This window comes from Bacillus rossius, chromosome 1 (genome assembly GCF_032445375.1).
Source record: "Bacillus rossius redtenbacheri isolate Brsri chromosome 1, Brsri_v3, whole genome shotgun sequence".
Taxonomy (NCBI): domain Eukaryota; kingdom Metazoa; phylum Arthropoda; class Insecta; order Phasmatodea; family Bacillidae; genus Bacillus; species Bacillus rossius.
Window position 1 is genome coordinate 343531387 of NC_086330.1, and position 26681 is coordinate 343558067.

At 38.2% G+C, this 26681-nt stretch overlaps 1 protein-coding gene across 1 annotated transcript in view; it reads left to right on the forward strand.

Annotated features, from left to right (window-relative positions):
* Nucleotides 1–26681, forward strand: part of LOC134528259 (uncharacterized) — a 72409-nt gene that overhangs the window by 19834 nt on the left and 25894 nt on the right. The window contains exon 3 of the mRNA XM_063361720.1: nucleotides 25468–26280. Coding sequence (XP_063217790.1) covers nucleotides 25468–26280 — 813 coding nt within the window. The remainder of the gene's footprint in view (nucleotides 1–25467; nucleotides 26281–26681) is intronic.

A 26681-nucleotide genomic window follows, 5' to 3' on the forward strand; every position in this document is an offset into this window, starting at 1 on the left:
TGAACGCCAGAATATGTGCCGGTTTTTTCCACAAGACGTAACACATGGAAAGCTCTAAACTTAACATAAAGTTAAATTAACACATGCAAGGAAAAAAAAGTAGATGGTTTCACATGTACAAACATTGCCCAAAGTAATTTGATAAATATTTGACAAATAATACGGCTGTAGGTACGCCAACACGTGATAAGAGCAGACCTGCAAAATTAGCTAGCGCTAAATCGCAATTATGAAAATACTTTTAATTTTCATTTTCTTCTTTATTTCTAATCTGAGTGGAGTAAAGAATGGAAGTTTACGGGGCTATCGCGAAATTGGAAATTACTTCCGAGTTATTAAACCTGGAAAAGGAAAAAAATGGAGGCGGGGGGGGGGGGGGGGGGAAAGGAAAGAGGTGACAGGTATTTTTTTTTCCCCTTTAGTGCGCAGGAAAGTAGACTATTTAACGATATCAAGAGGGACGCTCAGTAATTTAAACCTTTCGTCCTTCGCCGCTTCGCGAATGTTTACAAGGGTAAGAGAGGAGGAAATGGTGTACACGGAAAAAAAAAAGGCCCGGGGGAGGGGGGTAGGTAGGGTTGGTCGGAGTTAATAATTACAACTTTAAATTATCCTCGCCAGAGTATTTTTCCCTCCAACTCCCTCGCACCACCCACCTTTCCGTGGCGTTTACAGCCAGCGCGGCGACGTGTGTTCTGCCGAGGAACAGAAGAAAAGTTAAAGAACAAGAAGAAGAAGGAAAAAAAACCCGGGGAGTCGAAACGAATGTTTGCTACCGCTAGGAAATGTAGTCAATAAGCGAGGTACGTGCCGCCGTAAAGAGAGACTTTACTATCTCGCCGGGGAAAAAAAACTTCCAGAGTAATTACTTTCCTTTCTTTCTTTTTTTTTTTTCTCTCGCTTGCCCTCCCCCGCCAATGGAATTCACGTCGGGGGCGGAGGCTCCCGGAAAGACTGGTAAGCAGGCGAAGAGGGTGTTCGTTGTTCCTGTAACCCCAGTGGCAGTCTTATACAGCGTGTCCATAAAATAATGTCCCAGTTATAAATTTTAATAAGCGTTGTTGAGTGTTGGTTCGAAATTCACAATTGAAGAGTAACTCAAACAGTTTTTTTTATAAGCGGGCGCGTGAGTACTTCTTTGTTATTTTCTCGCATTCAGCACGGAAGAATGGCTCTCTCCCCCAGATAGTAAAGGGCGAACCTGTAAACTTTATTTGGCAACAGGATGGAGCCCCTCCCAATCGGAATCTCTTTGCACGAGAGTGGTTGAACGTCGAAGTCCCTGACCGTTGGATTGGTCGTAATGGTCGAGACGACAGAGCTCTTTTTTCGCTGGCCTCCACGTTCACCTGCGGATTGTTTTCCCTCTGGGGTTTAAAAAATATCGTGTCTACGTTCCACCGTTACCTAAAGATTTGACAGGGTTGAGACAGAATTGAAGAGGTTATTGCTTCATTCCATTACTCGGACTTGTTAACCCAAGTGTGGGAAGAATTGGACTTTGGGTTGGATGTGTGACTGTATAACCAAAGGTGCACATATTGAACATTTGTAAGAAAAACTATGTTAGTTTACCTTCGATTTGATGTATGATATGTTGTAAAAAGTCTAAATGAAAGTGTTATTAGAATATACAATTGAGACAGTGACATAATTTTATGGACATCCTGTAGGCCTACTTTGCGGAAAACAACCATTTACTTTTGGGGGGCTTCAAATATCGAAGAAGGGCCTTATCGGGGGTCCTGGGACTAGTGTAATAGCCTGACCACGGAATATTGCAACAACAACAAAAAAAAAAAAACACATTTAAAACAAAGTTTTTAAACCAACCTTCAAATTAATATTTCTGCGGTAGTTTTCCTAAAGTATTTTTAAAAATTATATTTTTATTTCCAAATAAATTATACTCGAGTTGGTTCTTTTGATATGTAAATGCTAATGATAGAGTTTAGGTAGGACATCAAACATTTTTGAAAAATTTTATGGTAAGAAATCATGAAAATTCTATTGAAATACAAAAGGAATTGACCAGCAAATTTGAATTACGTGCTAATAAAAATTAAATACTTAATTTTTCTCATTAATTTACATCGGAGTAAAAACAAAACAAGTAAAATAAAAATGTATGGGGTCCCCCTAGTCCCTGGACCCGTTAGTTTCTGGACCCATCTAGTCCTTAGGGTCCCTCCAGTCCATGGGGCCTGCTAGTCCCTGGGCCACGCTAGTTCATGGGGCCCGCTAGTCCCTAGGGACCCTCCAGTCCATGGGGCCACGCTATTCCCTGGAGACCGCTAGTCCCTAGGCTGCGCTAGTCCCTGGGTCCCGTTAGTCTCTGAGCCACGCTAGTCCATGGGGTCCGCTGGTCCCTAGGGCCCCTCCAGTCTATGGGGCCCGCTAGTCCCTGGGCCACTCTAGTTCCTGGGCCACGCTAGTCCATTGGGCCCGCTAGTCCCTGGGCCCCGCTAGTAGCTGGGTCCCTCTAGTCCCTGGGCCCCTCTAGTCCATGGGGCCTGCTAGTCCCTGGGCCACGCTATCCCTGGACCACGCTAGTCCATTGGGCCCGCTAGTCCCTGGGTCCCGCTATCCCTGGGTTCCGCTAGTCCATGGGTCCCTCTAGTCCCTGGGGACCTTCCAGTCCATTGGGATTGATAGTCCCTGGGCTCCGATAGACGCTGGTCCCTGAGTAGTATATAATAGTTCCCCCTGGCCCAGGCTTCAGGTTGTGGTGCCTGGTACCAGTCCTCTATCTTGGATTGTGACGTCACCGCGGCCATCTTGGATAACCTTGACCTTGACCCCAGGGGCTATCTTGGATCCGCCAGCTTGGATTCTGTCATCTTGGATCCACCAGCTTAGATTATGTCATCTTGGATCCATCATTTTGGATTCGCCATTTTGTATTCCACCATTTGGGTTTTTTAGAACTTTCTGCCATTTTTAATCATGATGTTACTGTTGCAATTTTCGTTACAACTGCCATTTCTTAATTCGTAATTATTATCAGAAAAATTAGGAAAAAATGTAAAATTTATAAACAAAATTAATAATCAAATTTTAATAAAACATTATTTTTAAAATGCACTTACGTCACTGGGTCCTTGGTTCGAACCTGGCGAGGTTATTTGATTAAAAATGGCGACCGATCCTTTCTCTATGAAGCCGCCAGCAGACCTACCTCCCACCTCTAATGACAAGGTATATACCTATATCGCCAGCTAGTATGAAGTCATGTCTGCCATCTTGTTTTCGTCTGCTGGAGGCTGCCATTTTGTTTTCGTCTGCTAAAGTGCACTATACACTTAAACATAATCTGAAAATAAATACTTTCATAGTCTGGTGATGATAAAATGGAGCATGACATTTCCCCTCAAATTACTATCACTAGGTGATACCCATGACTTTTCCAGGATTCAAGTAAATTTTCTGAAATTTTCTGACCAATACCGTCTTACCTTACTTTTCCATGATTTTTTTCTAACTTTCCTGAATGGGGACATCCAGATGTAAGTTTAGGTCCGTTATAAATTTTGGTAAATGTTTCAGTCCTCGAGACTATCTATCGCCAATTAAATCAACGTGAATTATACGACGTTCATGATAGATGCTTATGAAATTTATAACAACGAGGTTTAAAAGGTCCGAATACTAAGTTATGTGCACACCGTAGGTTCTGTTGAAAAGTCGTGAAGAATTAATTGGTTGTAAAAGCCCGAATCTTCTACATAGACTGTTGGTACCTACGGGGACAACAATGAGCTAGGTTAGAGGCATGAAGTTAGGAACTTTCAGGGGAGATGGCATGCTGTGAAATAGTTGAAGTCCTCACAGACACCCAAAACGTTTCGGAAGTGGTTTTTAACCACGCCTGATGACTATCGATAAGTATGAATTAGAATTTACGTCGTTGAACACAGTGGCAGTCCTTCAAAACTGTTTCAACAATGCAAACATTACAATTCACCCAATGTTTTAGATGTCTTGGAAACTTGACAAAACGCGGCTTCAATCATTATGCCTGCAGTAATGCATACTTGCATGACCACTCCTTGGTTAAAGGAACCGTATCACTGTTCCAGCGCAACACGGAACTGTTATACATGACTGTTGTTTAGTGTATTAAGCAAGGGGTGGCTACGTCTGCAAAATTGCATGGTCAGTGTAGAGGCTGTTTTTTTAAATTCCTTTAAATGTTGTGCAACATTGGTTGGATGCCCAAAACATTGGCTGAAGTGTTCTTTTTGCATTGTGGAAACATTTTTAATGACTTAATTTCAAAGTATTTTTTTTTAACAACGGAGATTTTAATTCATACTTACTAACCATCATCTGACGCACAATGTTTTGGGCGGAAATATTTGACGATGGCGAGGTTAAAAAATGGCTTCAGCTACGTCACAGCAAGCCGTCTCCTGACAATTCCCAACTCCATAATATTACTAAAGAATGTTAACAGCTGCCTTGTAAACCTGTTACGGAACTTTTTTGTTGACCTTTCTTTGCTCATTTGTTTTCGCTCGGTTAAAGCAAACTCAGTCCAGACTAATACTCCAAGATTTTTGGGTGAAAACCTGGTGTTGTCAGCCCGATAGATGGCAGACGGTATGCCCACTATGAACTATGGAGGTATTATTCTGCTTCTTACTACTTATACCCTCCATGGTATGAACAATATATCTGATTAATATTCATGGTACCAACTCAAATAACTTCCTTTTCTCTTAGAATTTTTTTTTATCATACAGATGTATGGGGAAATAAAACCTTCCAGTTCTTCGAATTGCTTAAAATTAAGTTATGCATGTTTGACACCAGATAATATAATATTAATTTAACAATTTATCTATAATATATTTTTTTGCAGTCACGCCTTTTGCCGCTAGTTTATTTTTAACACTCTCTCCTGAGTTGTTAGTCGAGAGCTGTCCGGTATGTCTCCAGTGTGTTTGGTGAAAGTGACAACTTTCTAGTGTCCATAACACAGAAGTCACTGAAACAATAACCCTCCATACTGTCATTTCACGTTTAACTAACCTCAGTGCTGTATAATTACGCACTATTTTTCAGAGGATTGAAAGCGTAAACTTAATCGCCCATATCCCTCTACCCCCATCCCCCCCGTCGAAAATTTTTACAACAGCCACGACTATCTGACCAAGGGGAATAAGATGGTCCTTGGTCCGTGGTAGCCATACCGTGATGTTGGAAAAGGAAAAAAAAGTTGTGGGGGGGGGGGGGGGAGAGACACGCAATTATCTTTCGCCTCTCACAAATTCCTGTGGGGAGCGGTTATTACAGGCCATTAGAGTAGGTACGTGATTAAAGTCTCGGGGCTAAAGTTGTAAAAATATACATCCATCGTACACATTCCCAGAACGACCCCGCAGTAAAGTTTTTTTTGAATGCGCAGGTGAAAAACAGCGTTTAGTAAAATTTTGGCCTTTCAAACCAGGTGCAGAATTTTTTTTTTCTTGCGTTCGATCACACAGCGAGATTTTGACTTTTTTATTTAAATATATTATTTTAGAATATTTAAAAGTTTAAAACACTGTTTCAAAATTTAAATTTTTATATTATAACATATCACATAATATCTAGATAAATGACGGAAACTTAGAGTTTTTTTTCCAAGAGTGAACGTTACTTCACAAATTACGTATGCCCGAACATGTCCATACATGTATTACATATAAAATAAGTTATTATAGGGTAAACAATCTATGTTGGCTTTTGAGGTTGATTCGCGTCAAAGTGGTATAGATTGTACCGTGGTTTCGCTTTGCACTGCAGAAGGCTCTCAACTGATAGTTTTAGACTTATTTTTTTAAATTTTAATTTTTTTAACCTAACTTAAACTAAGGGAAGACTAAATACGTCTCAGATCGAAGCCTATATGTACGCCTAATCATGCAGGGTTTGAGCCATGCAGGAGGGGTAGCATGCATCATGTGCTAGGAGGGGATTGCAGCCATGGCAGCGATTGGCGCTATGACTAAATCCCCTATATTAAATACAGACTATAACTAAGTACTTAAGGTGGGCCCAGGTAAAACCCGCATGGACACAGGGAAAACCCTGCGTGATGCAAAAATCATGCGTTATGCAAGCCGGTTGGTTACAGGAAACAGAAAGATGGTTCAAGAAGAAGTGTTTCTTGGGGTAGAAAGAGACTACCAAGCAAGAGGCAGGATCTTACACATTGCTGTCCGCATTGGTTTGGGCGGTGCTGGCTTTTTCGGGGGCGACTTTCGTCGCTGTTTTCCACCTGGCTGGCAGCCAGCCCAAAGGTGGGTTTACGATTGAATAACTTAAGAATTATAAACTTAAACTGTACGCCGACGAGCGCATGGTTAAGTAATATCCAGTTCATGACTGAATTAGTGGTCCTTTAATTCCAGCCAATAAAAACAGGCAAGAAAGCAGCCATGTCATTTAAGTTGAATTTTTGACTTCGTAGATATTGTCTGCATTTTGATATGGATTTATGTTTATAATCGTTGTTGATTAATAATTTGTTTAGCATAACATTCTTATTTACACACCCGTGTACTTGAAAAACTAGACACGTGGCTACGATTAAACCTAATAATTGCAACATTCCAGCTCGTAACCTAGAATCCAGAAGCAATTCAGAATCGAGGATATTTAACTTATATATAGGTACTGTATATAATGTCATGTAATGTTAATATAATCCATTCCAAGCCATCATAAAATGGCTTAATAATAAGAAAATATATTCACGAATTTTAAATACATATTAATATACTCCTATAATAGCAGACAACACAAAAAAATCAGAATAATAAATTTATGAAATCATAAACCAAAATAAAAATCAATCTGAGATTTTTTTAAATTCTTGTGCGATGTCCTTCTTAGTTTTTTATCAGTTCTAAACACGATGTTAGTAATTCTGTATTTCCTACTCATTTGGTATACTACATAATAACCTGATTTCCTAACGAAACATTATTTCGCGCCAACAACCCATTATACTGAGCTCTGATTGGCGCTTCCCTTATTTCTTAAGGACACAGATGAAACATAACCCTCTCTTTTAAGTCTTAAGTCATCATAAGGTTCGCACAAAATTCCTACATTACAATCATAAATCATTACACTGGTGTACATAGAGTCATGTTAAGCACACGACTAATTATTAATTCATAATTCTTAATTTTCAATAGTAAACCCAGCTTAAGAGAGTTAGAAAGTGTTAAAGCTCCATGTATACTGTCAGGGGTCTTTTTCAGGCGGCCAATCAAAAAATGCCTCTTTTTATTGGCTCAAGTATCAGCCAATCAGGGATGAGCTTTCCTGTCATTAGCTTCTGTATCGGACAAACTGGTTGGCCGTGTTGATCATTTAGAACAGAACCATGTGTGGCTAAGCTTCTCTTGTTTTTTTCTGGTGTTATTTTTTTTCCATAAGTGGTGCCCATGTTTTGTTCAGCTTGAAGCTTCTCTTACTCATCTGCTTCTGTAAATGTTCTATGTCGGCTAATATTGTCTGCTATGGCCGATATGTGGTTCTCTTATGCATGTGAATATGTAGTAGGTATCTATCTTTTAAATATGGTTCATTTAGTACGCATTTAACTTTTTCCTGAAAAAAATGTAAGAGACAAAGGCCACCAAGAATTCATGGGAAATATTCTTTACATTATGTTTAGGTCAAAGAATTATAATACATATTTAGAAACATTAGGTATATATATATTTTTTTTTTAGGTGTTTACGTGTCATAATTGAAGGTGAGATATAAAAACTGAAAAAAATAAAATCATGGTTTCAACAGTTTTTAGACCAAAAGCATTTTATTTAGTTAAATATTCAAACTCTTGTTTTCGTTAAAGCATTGTTTATCATTTCTTTATATGTCTAAATAAAATAATGACAAGACTAAATATCACCACAGTGAATTCATTAGTATTTAATTCAGTTTTTAAATTGACAACTACTGTAATATTATTGTTAATAGTCATTATGTTACCGTCTTTGTAAATATATGAATCTGTGATATATGAAATCAAATTTCCAATTTTTAAAAAATAAAAAAAATTTTACTGCATAAAAAATGTTGTAAACATTATGGCAATTTTTCAGTTCCTATAACACCCTCTTAAAGCACATGAAAGTTTTGTTAAAAGCACTTTTTATGTCCAGAACATTGTTAGCACGTAGCACCTATGTCGTAGCTGTTATGCAGTGTTGTCAGTAACCTAGTGTTTTTTTATATTAAGTCTGTCTTGGCCATCTCCCCTTTTCAGGCAAGCCATACATTTTACTCGCTTTTCACAGCGCTAAAATACCACGTCACTTCCCCCCACCCCCTCTTTCAATCAAACTAACCTTCACTAAAAATAACTTAAAAAAAAAAGGCTAGAAAAATCTAGAAAGAGTCCAGGCGTAGTTTTAACGTTGATGCTTCATGCCGTGTGGAAGGAAACCAAATAACCCCTCACTTCTCTCCTCTCCTTCCCTTCTTCCCCTCCCTTATCCTATTCACACGTTGAGGGTGAAAATTGATTTTGTTTCGGAGGAATTGAGAAGGGCGTGTTTGGGGGGAAGGGGGGTCACAAGCTTGAGTGAGGAGGAAAAAGGGGCCAGAATGATTGCAGCCCTTACTTCGTCCTCTCTCTCTCTCTCTTTTTTTTAAATCCCGCTCTGCTTATTTTCATTCTCTTTGTCTCCGCCACGTTGAAAGATTATCTCATGTGGGTGTTTGGAGGATCGATGGATGGAAGCACTTAGTTCAAGCCCTGGTGCATGAAACGTTCAGCGAGGGAAGATTTTGTCGTATTTGCAACGTCAACATGGATTCAACTGCTTACACAGGTAAACGTTTTTCTGTACTTTTATGAATATTTTTTTTTAAATTGGTGTCAAAATAGATGTGTTTTAACACTACAAATGAATAGTGTGGATTAAACATTTTTCTGTAGAAAACACTAAACCAATCCTCAATTATAACACCTTAGCACTAAATAGTTCCATCGTTTACTTACGATAAACATAGGGAAATTTGCATTATTTTATCAATATAACAACTAGGCCCACGTATTATAAAATGTACAAAATTTTAAGTACTTGAAGTTTTGCAGAAAATTGTTTGGGAACTATATATGAAAAAAACCGTGAAAAAATAGGCCCCACTAAGAAGGTTTTGTCGCTCTTGTCTAGACTATGGCAGGATCTATACAGTATGTCACCGAAAAACACCGACATTGGCCGACAGGTGACTCCTTACGAAAAAAAATCAAACGTAAACAAATTTACATCTTTATTTCTAGAGTGAATACCTACAAAAGTCGTTATACGCCATTAAATATAAAAAAAAATTGGAACTTAAATTGTTTTATTTATCTTCAAAAATCATTTCCAGATAACCATTAAAACGGGTAAAAATGCTTACTGTAACTGAGATATTCCAAAGTTCTTTGAGTTATTACGCGTGTGTGAACATTGTTGACATTATAATTTCCCTTCATTAATAAAATAAAGGTTGCCAACCTTTTACGCATGCCATTTTATAGCACCGAGCTATAAATTATATAGCATTAACATAAGCTAAAAATGTCATTGGGTTTACTAATTCACTTAAATCGTAGCTTGTTGAGGCAAACAATAGAAAGTGAGCACATATAATTGAATTTTATCCTAAAATTATTTGCGATTCGATGGTTTACCCCTACTAACGAAATATATAGAAACATTTTTTGACTAAATTACCTAATACATTTATCGCAACCGACTACTCGCAATAAAAGACAGCAAATTATTCTATTTTCGTGTGTTACAGGCGCACTCGTATAGAAAATTTTGACAAAACCTATGGTACGACAATTTTGTACTTCAGATTCTTTAATTCATGATCTTGGCCATGTCTTTGATAAGAAAACATCACGTATTTTCAAAAACATACGTTAAGCTTCTAATAAAATATTACATCCCTTTTTTACACGCTGCTTATTCGACAGAACATTTTATTTTTATTTGCAGTGTGTTATTGATATTTGTGTTATATATTTTAGTATTTGCCTGCATTTTGTCAGTCAGTTAAATATTCGATAAATGTAAACACAAACCTTTTAGATGAAAATCGGTTAATGCATGTTGTTATGACTCGCTCTGAGCACTCTGGCAAGCGGCTTCGAGGCTCGCCCTGAGTCAAACACGAGGTGTCAGCAATTTCAACACCGCCAGCGAAACAGCGACGCGGGTCGCCGCTGCGAGAGAAAAGAGGACAACACGGAACATCAACACGGACGCGGACAGAAGGATAAAAACGACAGCCACCGTCGAGAAGGGGCTTCTTCTGGTCACCGGCGACTGGACGGCTGAAGTCGCGACATCTGAACCACGGAGCGCCGTGGTCCTCGGCCGCCGCAGTCCGTCGCCGAGAACCTGCCGCGAGCGCGACCCAGCACAGCGTGGGTGAGGAACATGCCGAGGTGTGGTAGCGAGGCTCCCCGATCATTGTCGGAATTAGGCGACAGCTAACACTGTAACGGTACTTGACAGTAAATCAAGTCTCCATATTGAATTGTCTTTCATTCTTAGTCTTGAGCCCCCTATCACCCTGTCTTGGAATAGTCAAGAATTGAGATCATCTTAAAGTTGAATCATAACAATGTGGACATTATCCATTATTTTGAATATTACAGAATGAATTTTGTGATATCTTATCTTGGAATTAACTCACCTTTCTTTGAAGTTATATAGGTATAGTAAAGTGCGCTAATTTAGGAGTGTTGCTATTTTCCAAGTTCTATTCACGTGAGTCTAAGGAAAACTCATTACTAGAGACCGGAAAAATTCGCGATTTCAATGACTTGTAGGATAGACTCCATGATCCTCTATGCACGCCGGAAAATTACATTTGCTCATTGGCTACTGACTCGTGACACCTGTTAACTGGGACTCTCGTGATTCGATACTTCTTTCGTTAAAGGTTTTTCATTGGCCGAGTATCATTCAGATAAACTGTGGCCCAATCACTGATGTAGTATAAAGGCAAACGTTTTTGGATTCTAGACTATCACGAAATTAATCCGCGAATTTTTCCGGTCTCTACAGTCATTACCGAGTTCCAAACTACTTATATTCAAGCAAAGCCCATTCCAGTTGCACTAATCTGTTGATTATTTTCTAGTCACATATTTGAAAATAATCGATGCCGGTAGTTAATTAAATGCGGTCTAATTTATGTTCGTGCAATTGAGCAGCAAAATAGAAACATCATACTTAAAACCACCTACTCCTTCCATTCCTAAATCCGTCCTGACCCACGCTGATTTATTGGAACTTGAAAATTTTGGACAAATGTGTATTAGGATTCAAACGCTCTGAATTTTTAGTCACGTTGGCAAATCTGACTAGTTATTTTACAGACACCGGAAAGCACCATGTAAAACAATAAAAACATTATTAGTATTAATTATGTACCTATACCTTACCTTGAGGTAGCTGAAATTAATTTTTTTATTCTTGCTTATGCAAGGAGAAAAATAACTTAGGTACATATATTTTTGTGGAAGCATAGGGGCCTGCATAAAGTTTGATAGATGCCATGGTATATTTACGCTTGAAGGAAAAAAATCCCATTAAGTAAGCTTAAATTACAATACATTAAGTAAGCTTAAATTACAATACATTAAGTAAGCTTAAATTACAATAATACACAACAATACGTATCCAAACTGGCAAGAAAATTTTTTTCTACATAAGATAGATAGGTTGCCAAATATACAAGCAAAAATATTAGAACGGCAAAATATTATTCTTAATAAATATTTATTTATTTATATTTTTTGGAAGAATATTAGGCTGTGAGACGTGAGTCTCCGCTTTATATTTTTTGCTATGTTTCTATAAGCTTGAAATGTCCGGGAAGGTCATAAGAACGATTCTAGAAAACAAATTTAAATAGCTAATATATTATTGCTGGAACTCGGGAAAGAACAATTCGAATCTGGCTATTTTCCAACATTTCAAACTTTGATTTCAAGTAAATAGGAAAACTAGATCACAGTTGCATTCATTCCTGTCCCGTTGATTCATAGAACAGTGTCTGACATAAATGCCTGCGGTCGCGTGATCAAGTCCCGTCACGAACAAGGTTTATCATTATCTTCCCACCTAGGCCAAGTTCCAACGGACATTTTTTTTTTGTTTTCAAAATGGTTACGTGACCCAATTTTGACAACAAAACCTGTGAAGTAGGTACTTTTCGTAATTTGCGTTTAGAGTTTTTTTTACCCATGTTAAAGGTTAAAAGTTACAATATACAAATCACCCAATCATTTAAATGTTAGTACCTAACCTCCTTCCAGTTCATCACAAAAACCGTTCCAAAAATAAGTTACGACGATATTATGGTTAAATGCATCATGTCAGGAATGTTTCTATCACATTATATTTAATGGAATCAACAATAATATGATTTAAATCGTTTAAGGCTACGTTAATATAAAATAGCGACTGGAAAAATTGACAATTTCATTTAGGAAATTAAGTCGGTATTAATTAATAGTTACTATTTTACGATTGTATTAAACTGGTGCTGAACGTTCCGATCACTCGTGCAAGATGCAAACAAAAGACAATCGGAACGTTTCAACTGAAAGCTTGCGCAACATGCGAAACGTAGGTACCTAATACGCAAATAACCAATTACGTTAAACCAGTTGTAACAAGGCCTTCGCGTTTTGGCATAAGACGGAGCGCTAACAGGTACATATATTAAAAAACATTTTAAATAAAACTTATTATTACACAGACACACCTTACTGTATTGGTTACTTGCATCAGAATGAACATAATATGATTTTTTTTTAGGGAGATATAAGAATTCCTTGTGTGGAAGTAGTAATAAAACCATATTTATAAGTAAGTTTGAGGTTTCTTGGCTCTCAATTTGAGATTGATACACTAAGATGGCGACTGTCTCGACGCGGCTATAGAACTCACAGGCTAAGTGACCTCAGACAATGTTCGCGAAAGCCTGCAATCTCTATCGAGTAAGACCGGTTTAAGTAAATAAGGGAGGGGGAGGAGAGGATCCGAACGCCTTCTTCGTAATAAGCATGCATTCAGGTTCCGATCGTATTAATGGGCTAAGGCCGGGTTTATAACACAAGAAACTCAACAACCTAACAAAGCAACATCCAACCGACGCAATAAAATCATGGTCGTTTACAAAGTATGCAAGTCACAAGACAAATAGGTTTTATCAATCACATTAATGAAAAAAAAAATACCTATATTGACAAACATTTGATTTACAGGTGTTAGGTAGGCCTATATACATTCACTGAATGTAGTAATTTTAACGTGTGAAAACGTTACGTATTTATTAAACAGAACGCTTCTAGACACAAGATGTCAGCGTTTTCGGAATAATATTCTTCCAATATTGCCGAAGGAAACGCAAGAAAGTTGGAAGTTGAACAATACTTGCGTTGCTTTATTTAGCCTTGCGTAGTTAATAAACGGGAACTCTGAAAAGTGGTTTATACAAATTTTACGTCTTGCGATCTTGCGTTATTGCGTAGTTTATGAACCAGGCCTTCTGGCTAAGGACACAAATACAAGCGGCTATTTTAGAGTCGTCGCCGTTCGCAAGAGATTATGACGATGCGCGTGTTATATATTTTCGCTCGAAAGTGTTTTTTTCACCTCTTTAAAAGTTTTTTTTTCCCGGGCAGATCAAGAGGTCAGATTCCACGCTAACACATAAAAACAAAAAAACAAAAACGATAGTACGAAAATGTTCTCGGTTATTCTTCGAAAACGCGAGCGTGCATAAAACCACGTCCATTTAACCTCGGGTCTTTTGTCCCGGGATAGTAAATGATGGGGCAGTTGAACGGGTTTGCGCGCGAGATTTGAGGAGACGGAAAAAAAGGAGCTGTTGAGGGGGGGGGGGGGGGGTGAATAGAGTGGATGGGAGTGAGGCTTGTTGAGCTTAAAGTATACTTCAAGTTTATGCGCGCGATGAATTGTTAAAACGGTTGTGTGAGGAACGTGAAAGAAAAAAAAATTACACAATTTTCCCTCCTCCCCTCCTCTTCTAGTAACAACAGACCTCAGCGGTACGCCACGTCGATATAAAGTCTGTACCATGTAACTTGTCTCAAATTTGACAGTTCTTGAAAATCGTACCAACTTATCGCTTCTGCAAAACAGCACACGATGTTTATTTGCGAGTACAAGACGACCACATGAAGTTGTTAAAAAAAAAAAAAAAAATTAATTTTGACAGAACAACAGTGAAGGAAGGATACGTAGACCATATGGAGAACTGTCAAATTCGAGACAAGTTACTCGACACGTACTATATAACTACCTGCGCACGCAACATCCGCGATGTCTTTGTCTCCCCTCCGCCAACTCACTCAGGAAGATGGGCCACCCCCCCCCCTTTTTTTTTCTCACCACATCATCTCATTTCGAATCTCCCCCCCTTCTCCCCGAACATACGAGCGCGCGCACACACACACACACACACACACACACACCGCAAGCGAATCACGACGTAAGGGACAAAGGACCACACACGTCGCCAACCATCCCCATTGGCCCGTCAGCAAGTTTCGATCTTTTTCTCCCCCCTCCACTTTCCCCTCCTCGCGGAGACTCTCGGAAGGGTGCCACGCCCACTGCCTCCCCACCCCCCACACCCCAGGAGGGGGATTGGTCCAGCGAGACGCCGTCTCACAGCTTCCCTCGCCAGTGCCGCACCTGGAGCGCAGAAGAGCCATCCAAGTCGGCGGCGGCTGGCGGCGAACAGACACGGTGGTGACTCATCGCGCGTCAAACTGAACACTTCGTGAGACCCCGACACGCGTTTCGTTCGCGTCTGCGCCGCACAGAAAAATAAACATTCCTTTGGAAACCATTTGCAAAGAAATACAACGAAGATATTGTAACTTAGTACAACACATGGCTATGGTTATTTTTTGCCTACATGAAATACGTTCTTTGAGATAATACCGAGTATTTCTTACGAAAATTGGCGCATAATTTTATATCTTTATTGATGTTTCATTCGAGCATATTTTTTTTTTTAACAATGGAAAGAAATCTGGTATTGAACAATTTGACTTTATATAATGCGCGCATTTAATACTGGAAAGTTATTCAGGTAACGTTTTACAAATAACTTTAATAACTTTAACGTTTGGAGGTACAGGAACAACACAAAGCATAAATGCCCGGGTAAGAATCCGTACTCAGTATTACTGCGAACACTATTTTGTAGTGATAAAGTCGTTTTCTTGTAAATGTACAAACTTACAAATGTTTTTAATTTTACAAGAATATTTGTGTTCTTTTTACAAAAAAAAAAAATATTATTTGTGTATGCGCAATTGTTTAGAGCATACGTTGGGTCTACTAGGCTCTATATTTTTTGCGCATTAAACGTAAACGCATTCTTGCAGAAGAAATATGAAACTCTCTGTTTGCCGTGATGCATTCTGTCAGAAGAAATGAAAAATATACACGAAAAAGTTTTATTTTAGCCTACTTCCACATAAATATATTACGTATGGCCTATATATACACTTTATAAATTTATTGCGACAAAATTTTTTGTTTTGTTTTTACTCCCAACATAATCTAGACATTTAAAAAACCGGTCTGCATCCCTTTCGCCTACTATCGCTCGAGTTACAGACAGCAATACTTTCAGACAGAGATTGAGTGACAAAGAACAACGTCCTGGTAGCAAACTATATAGGCTACTGAATAAGTTCTCCTAGCCCATGAGTAGAAGCGTGGTAGTTACCTGGTGCCGTCCGCCATATTAGATTGTGACGTCACGGCCACCATCTTGGATGACTTTGAACTTTGAACTTGGCCCCGGCCGCTATCTTTGATTCTAGAATTTATTTACGCCATGTTGTGTTCCACCGCGTCCGCCATATTGGATTGTGACGTAACGGCCTTCATATTCGATGGCCTTGGCCCCGGACGCCATCTTGGATGACCTTGACCCTGTCCGGCACCATAGGCTCCACACTCCAACTCCTGGGCTCGGAGGAACAATTACTAGAGACCTGTAAAATTCGAGATTTCAAATCCCTAAAGGATAGACTCCATGATCCTCTATGCACTCGTGCAAATTACATCTACTGATTGGTTACCGACTCGTAACACCTGTTGACTGGAATGATCGTGATTCGCTAATTCTTCTGTTAAAGATTTTTCATTGGCCCAGAGTCCTTTAGATAAACTGTGGCCCAATCACTGAAGCAAAATAATGTCACAAGTATTTGGACTCTATCCTATCGCGAAACGAATCCGCAAATTTTACAGGTCTCTAACAATTACCTATATAGGCCTACTTACCTACTAATCTCTCTCTCTCTCACTCTCTCTTTCTATGAGTTCTGACACGGCCTGAAATTTTGTAGACCCATCCTTTCTGTCCCCTTCCTTATTGCAGAAGGCAACGACACGCCACGGAATCATCCTCTCGAGAGAAGCCTTGACACGGCGCGAGATCTCTCTAGCCCCTCCCCCCTCCCCCAACATAGTCCGGTGGCGCGACGCTCGTTAAGATAATTAAGCCTCGTCGTTATCAACCACGCGGCAAGCCTAATGGGGATCAGTCACATCACTGGTCCCCAGACTCCGTCCAGCTCAAATTAAACCAACCAAGAAAAGTAAAAAAGAAAAAAAAATGTCACGACCCTACATGTTACATTAAATATTGTTCAGATATCCCTAATGGGATTTTCCAGAGTGTCATAGTTTCTCAGATAAGCGCTATCTTGAAGTCAAAAGAATAATCTTGACTTATAAATGAGCCCGGAGACAACTATGTCCTTATCACTTGTACAATTCGGAGGCAGACCAAAATAAATAAATAAAAAGTGGGGAAGGGGAAGGTATACAGCAGTCAGACTCAACAAAATTTTTCCCTGACAGAGATTTACTATGTACATATATAAAAATTCAAAATAAAAACAAATAAAATATAGAACCTACCAAATACTCCAAACAATTTGTGTTGAGAACAAAATAAATTTGTAATACAAACAATGTAGCTTATGGGAAGCAATATAAATTGTTTTGTTGTACTTACAAAATTAATTTTTCTGCCACCACAAAACATTTTAGATGGGTCATTATTGACAAAAGTATTTTTTTTTCTTTAATAACCACAAACTGGATTATTTTTCATTGATGATTTACGATATTTACCTTGGGTGTCAAAAATTTAGTGGTTTGTGATGACAATCATCAATAGTTTTGTAATATATAACTTAGAATCGGAAGTTGCGATGCAGTCAGCGAGGAAAGATTGCAGATAAATAATGTTCAGTAAGGTTGAACAGGTAATAAAGAACATAAAGCGCTAAACAAGAATGTTAATTCTCAAGAAAATATGAATTTTTACTGATTTAAAAATTATTAAAAAGTATTATTTTCTTAAAATAAGTTAACTTTACTTAAATTAAAAGTTATAGCCTACATACTATAGGTACATCAAAATTGTTCTCAAATGTTAATTGTCTCTAAATAGGACCATGTTTAATCTACCAATGAGTAGGTACTGACTCCTTGTTAACATCCTCACAGCAGAAAATCCTCAGTGATAATTTGTAGTGTGTTTAAGTAACCTGTTTGTTTTACAAAAGAGCCTGTCAATCACTATGACTAGTTAAATAAAATCTAAAAATATCTGGTTTTCGATTTATGACAGAGGTTAGACATTTATTTCTTCTGTGAGTAATTTAAATAACTAAACAAATCCAACGTTAAAAAAACCATTTTGTTCTGTCTGTACGAAATGATTTATTATTTTAATATGAATTCTCAAAAGAGATTCGAACATATGATAATTATGATATACCTAAACCTAATACCAAGTATAAAATTAGTTATTTCTATTTTGAGTTAAAATTTAAAAAATGATGATTGATTTTTAAATTGATAAATAATTACAATAAAATAATTATACAAACATGTAAAGTTTGATGTGTAAATTTCATTAATAATTTCCATGCAGTTACTTGAGTCCTTGTATTTATTTTTGTTGTTTCCAAATAAATTTTAGTGTTAGCGTTAACATGGGTAGTTGAATTATCAGTTATACGCTACTTAGCATATTTTCGAAATAGTGATTCAGCTTAGGTAATTGTTTGAGCTTGCTCCTGAACGCAAAACCACAAATATAGATTACAGGGAAGATATAAATAACTTTTTTTAAACTTTTATGTCGTGTTAATAAACTATTGTATTTTACAAATTTTCTATAAAAATAACCTGGGTAAATTATTCTGTCCACTCGAACCAAGTTACGGGAACAGCAATTGTTATATAAATAAATTATATATCAATTATAAATTTAAAATAAGCTCTATAATTCAAGAAATAATATTGTAGGAAATTTATTTATATTTGTTATTATATAGGTATACCTATACTCCTCTTCTACACTTCTCAAATATAATTTTGTTTTTATTTTAGCCGTTGCTTTAGTTATTTTTAGTTAAATTTGTTCTTCTGGTTCTGTATCCCTTGTAGACCTGTAAGAAAATACACTGCGCTTTGAATATAACTAAAGTTTCTTTGGTCAGTAGTTCACAGATTTAAATTATCGTACACGTGTTATAATTCGCAGTGTAGACTTCTCCACAATACACAGCGCAATTAAAAACTAAGTATCTGCTTTACAGACTAATATTACAAAGAGTATTTTTTTTTATCGTTGCTTAATAAATCTGTTAAAGTGTCCAGAAAATTGTTCGCTATTTAGGCCTTGTCTCTTGTTTGTAATATCTTAATGTGTTATTTACAAGAATGAAGGTAGCTGTACTAAAAACGAGTATTTTAAAAAAATTTTTAAAAAATATTTCAGTAAATGTTTTTTTTTTTCAATTTCAATTCATAATAAGTTCATTTTCATGTCAGAATGTTTCATAAATAATAATTTTGGGAGCGACTTAATCATTATTTTATGTCCCCAAATATATGTCTTGCAGTAATTTTAGAAAATACAATCTGTAAAGTTATGAAAAAAAAATCTTGTTCAAACTCCAATTATTGGGTAGGTAAGTGTTATTTCTAACCCATTTAATTTACCTCATATGGCTTCAAGTTTCATTCTCTCTGAAAATTTAATTCGTAATAAAATAGTTTTAAAATCAAGTTTTAAGTTAGAAGTATTAGTAATTAGGCTATCCAAAGTATGGTAAAAATATTTCTTATTCGGCTATTAGATGATATTTATAAAAAAAATCCTAAAAACTTTTAAGGAAATATGTAGGCTATAGCCTATAAAATATTCTGAAAATATGTTAACAGTAACATATTATGAACCCTTGGTGATAAAGTCATGAGCGGAGAATGACTTTGTTGGATAATCTACTTTAAGGCGTGATCTAGACACTTTTAAAAAATATCACTTTCAAAAAATAAACTAAGAGCAAAGAGAAAAATCCCAAGGGAAGTACATTTTTATGAAATAACAAAAAGCAGAGGATACGTTAGTCCAGCTTTGAGGGTCCTAAGTAATTTTAAACAAACACATACAATGTAAGTAGTAAAAACATGTCGTAACACAACTTAGAAACTTAGTACATGAGATGATCATAACCTAGAACCACAACCTTGGTCTAACATAAGTCAAAAAGACGTAAATTAGAAACATACAACACAGCCACACAACTTAGAAACTTCATGACTAAGGAAACCATAAATTATATGTCATAAGAAAGAAACACACAACTTAAAACTATAATATTTTAAAAACTGCCAACTTAGAAAACACACATAACTTAGAACTATAACAAGCTATCAATCACAATGTTATTCTCTTCACAAAGAACAGCGTGGTATTAGTGTGGCAGTTGCGGTCGAACAACGCTTTGATGCTCTCATTTACTCGCGATATTGGATTATTGCATTCTCATTTAATTTCTTCCGTTCAAGAGAAGATCCTACATATGTTCTACTGCAGGCTACAAGCATTACGTATTACTTATAATTCGTTGAAAAATTGGTCGCCAGATGCAAACTAAACAGCATCTGCTACTAGCAAAGTTCAGGCAGGTATTTATGACTATAAAAATTTCGCTTGGACAATTGCGTTACGGTCGCTCTTTAGAAGATCATTACAAGGTGATTCCACAGCTGGGTGATGACTATAACAACCTAGCTGCTATAGTCCCATTTGATAAATACTTCTTGATAAAAATATGAAACTAGAAAAAATAAATCCAAACGATGGTCAATACTGAGCCTTTAAGTAACTAGTTTAAATATATTTAAAATTTAAATTAAGCCCAGCAAACTTCAAAGCGCAAAGCTAGGTCTCCGGGCAGGCAGACGGAATTCACTCAGAAAGTCACAACTTAGAACTGTCATAACTCCACCAACACACACCAGCACACACCAACACTCACACACACCAACACACACTTCAGAATTCTCCCAAAACCCCACAATATCTATAAAAATCATAAGCTAGAACGATCATAACTGATAAAAAACACAATTGAAAAAAAAATTTCACTCAGCGTACCATAACTTAGAACTATCATAACGTAAATTGATCACACAATGCAGAACCACACAAGTTAGAAACTTCATAACTAATAACACCATAACTTAGTTAGAAACAGTCATAACTTAGAACCGTCACAATATGGAAACACATAACGTAAGAAACACACAAGTTAAGATATTTTTTAAGTCATGCCAGTTCTAAGTCGTGTGTTTCTAACTTCTTAAGTAATAGTTTAATTTATAATGAAGTTTTTAAGTTAGGCCTATATGGTTCTGCGTTGTGTGTTCACAGTTTACGCGTCTAAGTTATGATAGTTATAGGATATTATATTCTAAGTAACTATGTTTCTAAATTGTGTTCGTGTTGTGATTTCGAACCCCGGGGCTGCGTTGAGTAACCTGCCTAGACAAAACTTAGGAGCATCACAACTTAGAAACACGAAACTTATAAACACACCAGATAGCATTTTTTTACGTTATACCAGTTCTAAATAATGTTGTTCTAACATGTGATGGTTATAAGTTTTGTGTTTCTGAATTTTGACAGTTCTTGGGTGCTGTCATAACTGGAGACCCGGAAATTTCGCGGATTCAAAGTCACAGATGTGCTCAACCCATATCCCCTCTTTCCCCCCAAATTGGTTGATTTCTTAGCGAGAACATATTTATCACTACCTGATTCGCTTACTTCTTTCATAGCTGGGCATCGTTGGCTCACGGCCTTAGAGGGGCGTGTCCAAATAACTGCGATCCAATCATGAACACACAGCGAGAGTGGGAATGTTTGTTTTCTAACTTGTGGCTAAATTAATGGGCGATATTTCTGTATCTCTAGTCATAACTTATAACCGTCGCACCATAGGCTGCTCAGCCAACACGAGCCTCAGCCGGGAGATAGGTATCCCTGAGTGGGTGTGGTAAGGAGAGTGGAGGGGGAGATCTCGACGCGACCACGCGTGAAAGTGTTATCGAACGCCGGTCGCTACACCCGCGCGTACAGTCTGTTCTCGAGCCGAATGTTCACACTTCATTCCGTGTCACGTCATCTGCTCCGAACTCAACTGTGTTCATGGCCTGTGCATCCTTTTCCCACCGGTTTTCTATTTATGACGGTGCTTGTAAACAGATGCATGTGGTTGTGAAGAGCTCGTAAACAAACTCCATGTAGGGTTGCCAACCGTCCCGTATTGTACGGGATTTCCCGTATTCAGTGACTAAAAGAATTATCCCGTACGTAGGCAGGACGGGACGTGATATTTCCCGTATCTTGTTTAAAGTTCAATTTACACACCTGCATAAAATTGAAAAAGTATTTTCCCGCCTGCGTCGCACCACCTGTTATAAATGTATTGCGTCATTGCGAGGCTCCGTTTACTCCGCAGTTCACTGGCCACCAAATAGTTCATGTTGAAGCTGACAGGTGTCATCACTCGTCCGCGCTTAGTCTGTTATGTTTATGTTGATATTGTGTTGAGTTGAAAACGGATAAAGTTATCTTTATCATATCTTTATGTATTAAATTCATCACTCAAAAAAAGATTAGGCCAATACAAAAATGTTAATATTTCAACCAGGTGAATAAATTATTTTCAGATACAAAAACTGCTAAAATAGCACCAATTTGCATCTAGAAATTCAAATTTTTCCGGCGGAGGGCCCCCGGACCACCCCGCTCTTTAGGTGGGGTTCAGTGTCCCTTATGGTCAGGGTGTAATAGTTAGTAACCCTAACTCCATGCGATTCTTTGCAAGTGACGGTTGGTAGGTAGGACTACTACTTCTGAGAACTTGAAAATTCGAGGTGAGTTAGGGCTTCATGGCACAGACTTTATCTTGTTGGTACACCTGCTAGAGGCTACACCAAGGAAAAAATTATATTAAACTTATGACAAAACTCCGTACTAGGATTTTTTTTCCCGGCAACAACAATTTTTATTTTTATTTAAAATTATCAAAGGATCATTGTAAAATTTTAGGACAAATATGAATACGAACTCGCAAGACAAAAAGAAACCCCTTCAAAAACGTGTTAATTCCACATAAAAAACAACACGTTTCTTCCTTCGCTTGTAGTGTCTAAAAAACTACGTAAATTAACTGCAATTTCTAACAGTACGAAGGGACCAACAAATATTTGTGGGGGTAATAAATCCATTTTAGACAATGAAGGGCATTGTGGAAGGCTTGTTTTTGTTTTATTTTAATGAATTTTGTAGACTAAATAATTGCTGCTACTACAAACCTCTGCTATGAGAGGGCGACGGCAAAGACTGGCCATTTGACGAAGCGCTTTATCATTCTGCCTCGTGTATAACTTAGTCCAACACGATTCTTGGTTAGTGTTAAGTTTTTCTATATTTAGTACAAGGAAATATCTAAACACAATTATTACACAAAACTGCTAAGAACTAATAAGACTCAGTGAAAAAATGTAAGAATGCAGTTTAAATTTTTTTTAAAAGTTTGGTAGTGATCTGTTTAAGTATTTACTTTTCCCAATGGTGTATTAGGAAGCCTATTTGCCTAAGTCAAAACCTCAACTGCTTGCAAGGTGTAGGCATAATGTCCTACGGTTCACTAAAACATTCCAAGAAAAGAGTTTTACGCCTAGCTCTTTATGTAAAATTGATATACATACCAAATCTTATCACATTATTTTTATATATATATTACTTAAAAAAAATTGAAGGAGGTTAAAATTTACTATGCCACCTAAAAATTGGAGATGCTTAAAAACAATGTAACATTCATAAGAGATTTAGCCTAGAGTCTAACATTTAAACTGTACAACATACAAAATAACAATCTTGTTTTTAATGTGCTAAATTAAGATATGTGTAGATATGTATATGTATCTTTAGAGAGTCTATTAAGGTTAGGCCTACTGTGTTTAACAATTAGAAATTGATGCTACGTTAAAAACAAACTTTGTAAGGTAGCCCATACTAATATTCAATGCAGCGGCTACAACCATAAATTTTTCACTTAATTTTGGAATAATAGATAGGTAGATGTTGGTAAGTACTAGGTAGATTCGTATTTCGATATTTTGTTTATTTCAGCTCAGCTCAGATTCAATCAGCATTCATATGTTTCTCACCTGTAACAACAAGCCAAAGTAAATGTTAGGTACTAAGTAATCTATTTACAATTTAATTCTGATTTGTTTTGACAGTTACTTACCAAAGTTATTTTATGCTTATAAAATTCATTTAAATATTACGTAGACTTGTGTTACTATACCCAAACAGCATAAATGCTTCATGATAATTTCTGTAAGAAACACTGCAATGATTTTCGGAAAGTAATTTTTACTATCTTTAAGTCCAACCAACTTGCATTCTTTACTGTAAACAAAGTAGGTACTATACGTAGGCTAGGTACAAGTAAATCCATTTCATAACATCCACAATCCAATTTTCCCCTCCTACAGGAATTTATGCAATAAGTCCTACCATATTGATTTACTAGCATCCTATGGAAACTGATGAACTAAAAATAATCTCTCGTGTAATGTATTTGTGAGAACATGATACATAAATATAAAATTTACTGAATTATTCTGTAGCTAATAGCAACAACCTATTAGGCATCAACAACTTCTTAGATGTACCTATACGTATGCTTATAGGTTCACTATACATACATAAAAATTCTGAAGATTGAAAATACCTAGTAAACTACGTAGTATACGTATACATACAAAAATTACACAATTTAAATTTCTGAATTAACTCCACTGTATTAAGATGATCTAAGTTAAGGATAGCCTATACCTATAGGTTACTTCCAAGCATTGTGGCTCAGGCTTACTAAAGATCATTGAGGAAAAAAGGGTTAAAGATTGGGATAAAATGTATTAATATGTAGGCCTACATAAAAACACATTATATGACTTAATATAAAATTAAATATTTAAACATAGGCCAAATGAAATTTGTAAATAAAAGAGGATTTAACATAAGTGGTGGGCTTGAATGTATAGGTACCTCTTTAGCGTTGTGACATTGATTCTTGATATTTTCATACTATAGAAGCTAACATCCGCTCTCTGGGCTTAGGGGCCTATATGTTTAGGTCTACAGTTAAACGCTGTTTTTCTAATCTTATAATTCACAAAACAAGATTTACTCACAAAAAGTGTTTCCTAAAATGTTTTTTAACGCACCTCAATACATAAATATGAAGTAAAATATTCCACATGTGTCCAGTCCAATTCAGGCCGATTTATTTGTCATAAAAATCGGCATCATTACAATAGTAGCCTGTACCCATGTGCACCTACTCTGATACAATAAGGCCTATAGGCCTATTACTTAGTCAAACATTTTAAAGGTTATTTAGTGACAAGAAACATATTTAACAAATCCTTATTGTATTACAATGCATTGGTAATTATTATTAAATGCTGTACTTAGGCTTACATAGGCCTAACAAATATAACATAAACTAAAATATTCATACCAAACTGTTGATAAGTTTGAAAAAGCTGGTAGTAAATGATTCTTATTACTCTTTTGAAATATATCATTTGTTTATTTGTAACATTTTATTTTACTTACTGCAAAAAAAACTAATTGAGTAAACCATCCATTATTGAAGTAACTGAATGTAAAATGAATTATCAGTTTCATAGACTTCTCTATACATTGAAGATGAACCAATACAATGATACCTATCTGCGTTTTATTTATCTAACAATATAACTTATTTAGTTTCCTTTATGTTACGAACGAATTTGAGTAATTTTAAAATAAGCGTGGTTTTGAATGAGATTACCTTGTACCAGCAGGACGGGGTGAAACTGGGCTATGTAACACGCTCCCACCTTTAAACGCATTCAATCACTGAGCCGCACTCTGGCCGGGAAGGGGAGGCGGAACTGGACTTGCGTGCTTGTTGTCCCGAGGGTGCTCCCCTCCCTCGCGGAGGGGCGGTGCCAGGCCCCGCCCCGCGGCCGGCCAGCCCGGCCACGCCCCCGCGAGCGGAGGGGGAAGCGCGAGGCCCCGCCCCCAGGACGCGCGGCCGGGCGGCGCGAGGCCGGGACTCGAGCGGAGCCACGGGCCGCGGCAGGACGTGCAGCGATCCGCCCGCCTCAGCGCTGCTAGCGTCGCCGCTGCCACGACCATGGGGGCGGGGACGCCGCCTCTCGCGTAGTGCCTCCCTGGACTCCCCCGTCGACACCATGGCGACCACCACGCTGCTGTTCCACCACCACCGCCAGAGGCACGCCGGCTGCTACCCGCCGCCGCCGGCGACGCCGCAACCCGCCGCCTCCGACGACGAGGACGAGCTGCTGAGCGTGGGCAGCGAGACGCCGCCGCCCGCGCTGTCGCTCACCGACCACCTGATCGCCGCGACGCCGCCGCCGCCGCCCTCCTCGCGCTACGACGACGACGATGACGAGGACAGCGACTCCAGCGACCGCCTCGACGTGGCGTCGTCGTCCGACTCGTGCCGCTCGTCCACGTCGCGCTCGTCGCTGGCGTCCACGCCCGCCCCCACGGCCGCCGCCGCCGCCGCCTCCGCCCAGCTCAAGTTCAGCATCGACAACATCCTGAGGCCGGAGTTCGGGCGGCCGCGCGCCGCCGCCCCACCCGCCGCCGCCGCCGCGCCCGGCCGGAGGGAGGCGGGCCAGCCCATGGACCTGACGAAGGAGGCGGCGCCGGCGGCGGACGGCAAGGCCGGCGGCGGCAGCCAGCTGATGTGGCCGGCCTGGGTGTACTGCACGCGCTACTCGGACCGCCCTTCCTCCGGTGAGTCGGCGTGCACACACACTGCAGCCAACACAGGACAGCTTTGTGCGTTCACGTCCCACTAGTCCATGCGCACTTCCGTGTTTACCATACGTAGCAAGACAAAAACTCTTTTTGTCTTGCCAAAACCTTATTCTGTAAAAAATAAATCTCAATTTTTTATATTTCCCAATAGAAGTGGAAAAATATTGTCACTAGCTAATAAAATATCTACATTATCGAAATATCATGCGGCTAGGCTATTTGTCGCACACTAGCTTTTATGTTGAATAGCATAGAGCTGTCCGCTGTTGGTATCTAGTTTTATTTGCCATAGCCTCTAGTAGCGAAGAAAAAATCGTGTTCGAATTGCCACAATTTGCCGACAAACTGCTCAAGTGACCCAGATTTAGGTATTCTAT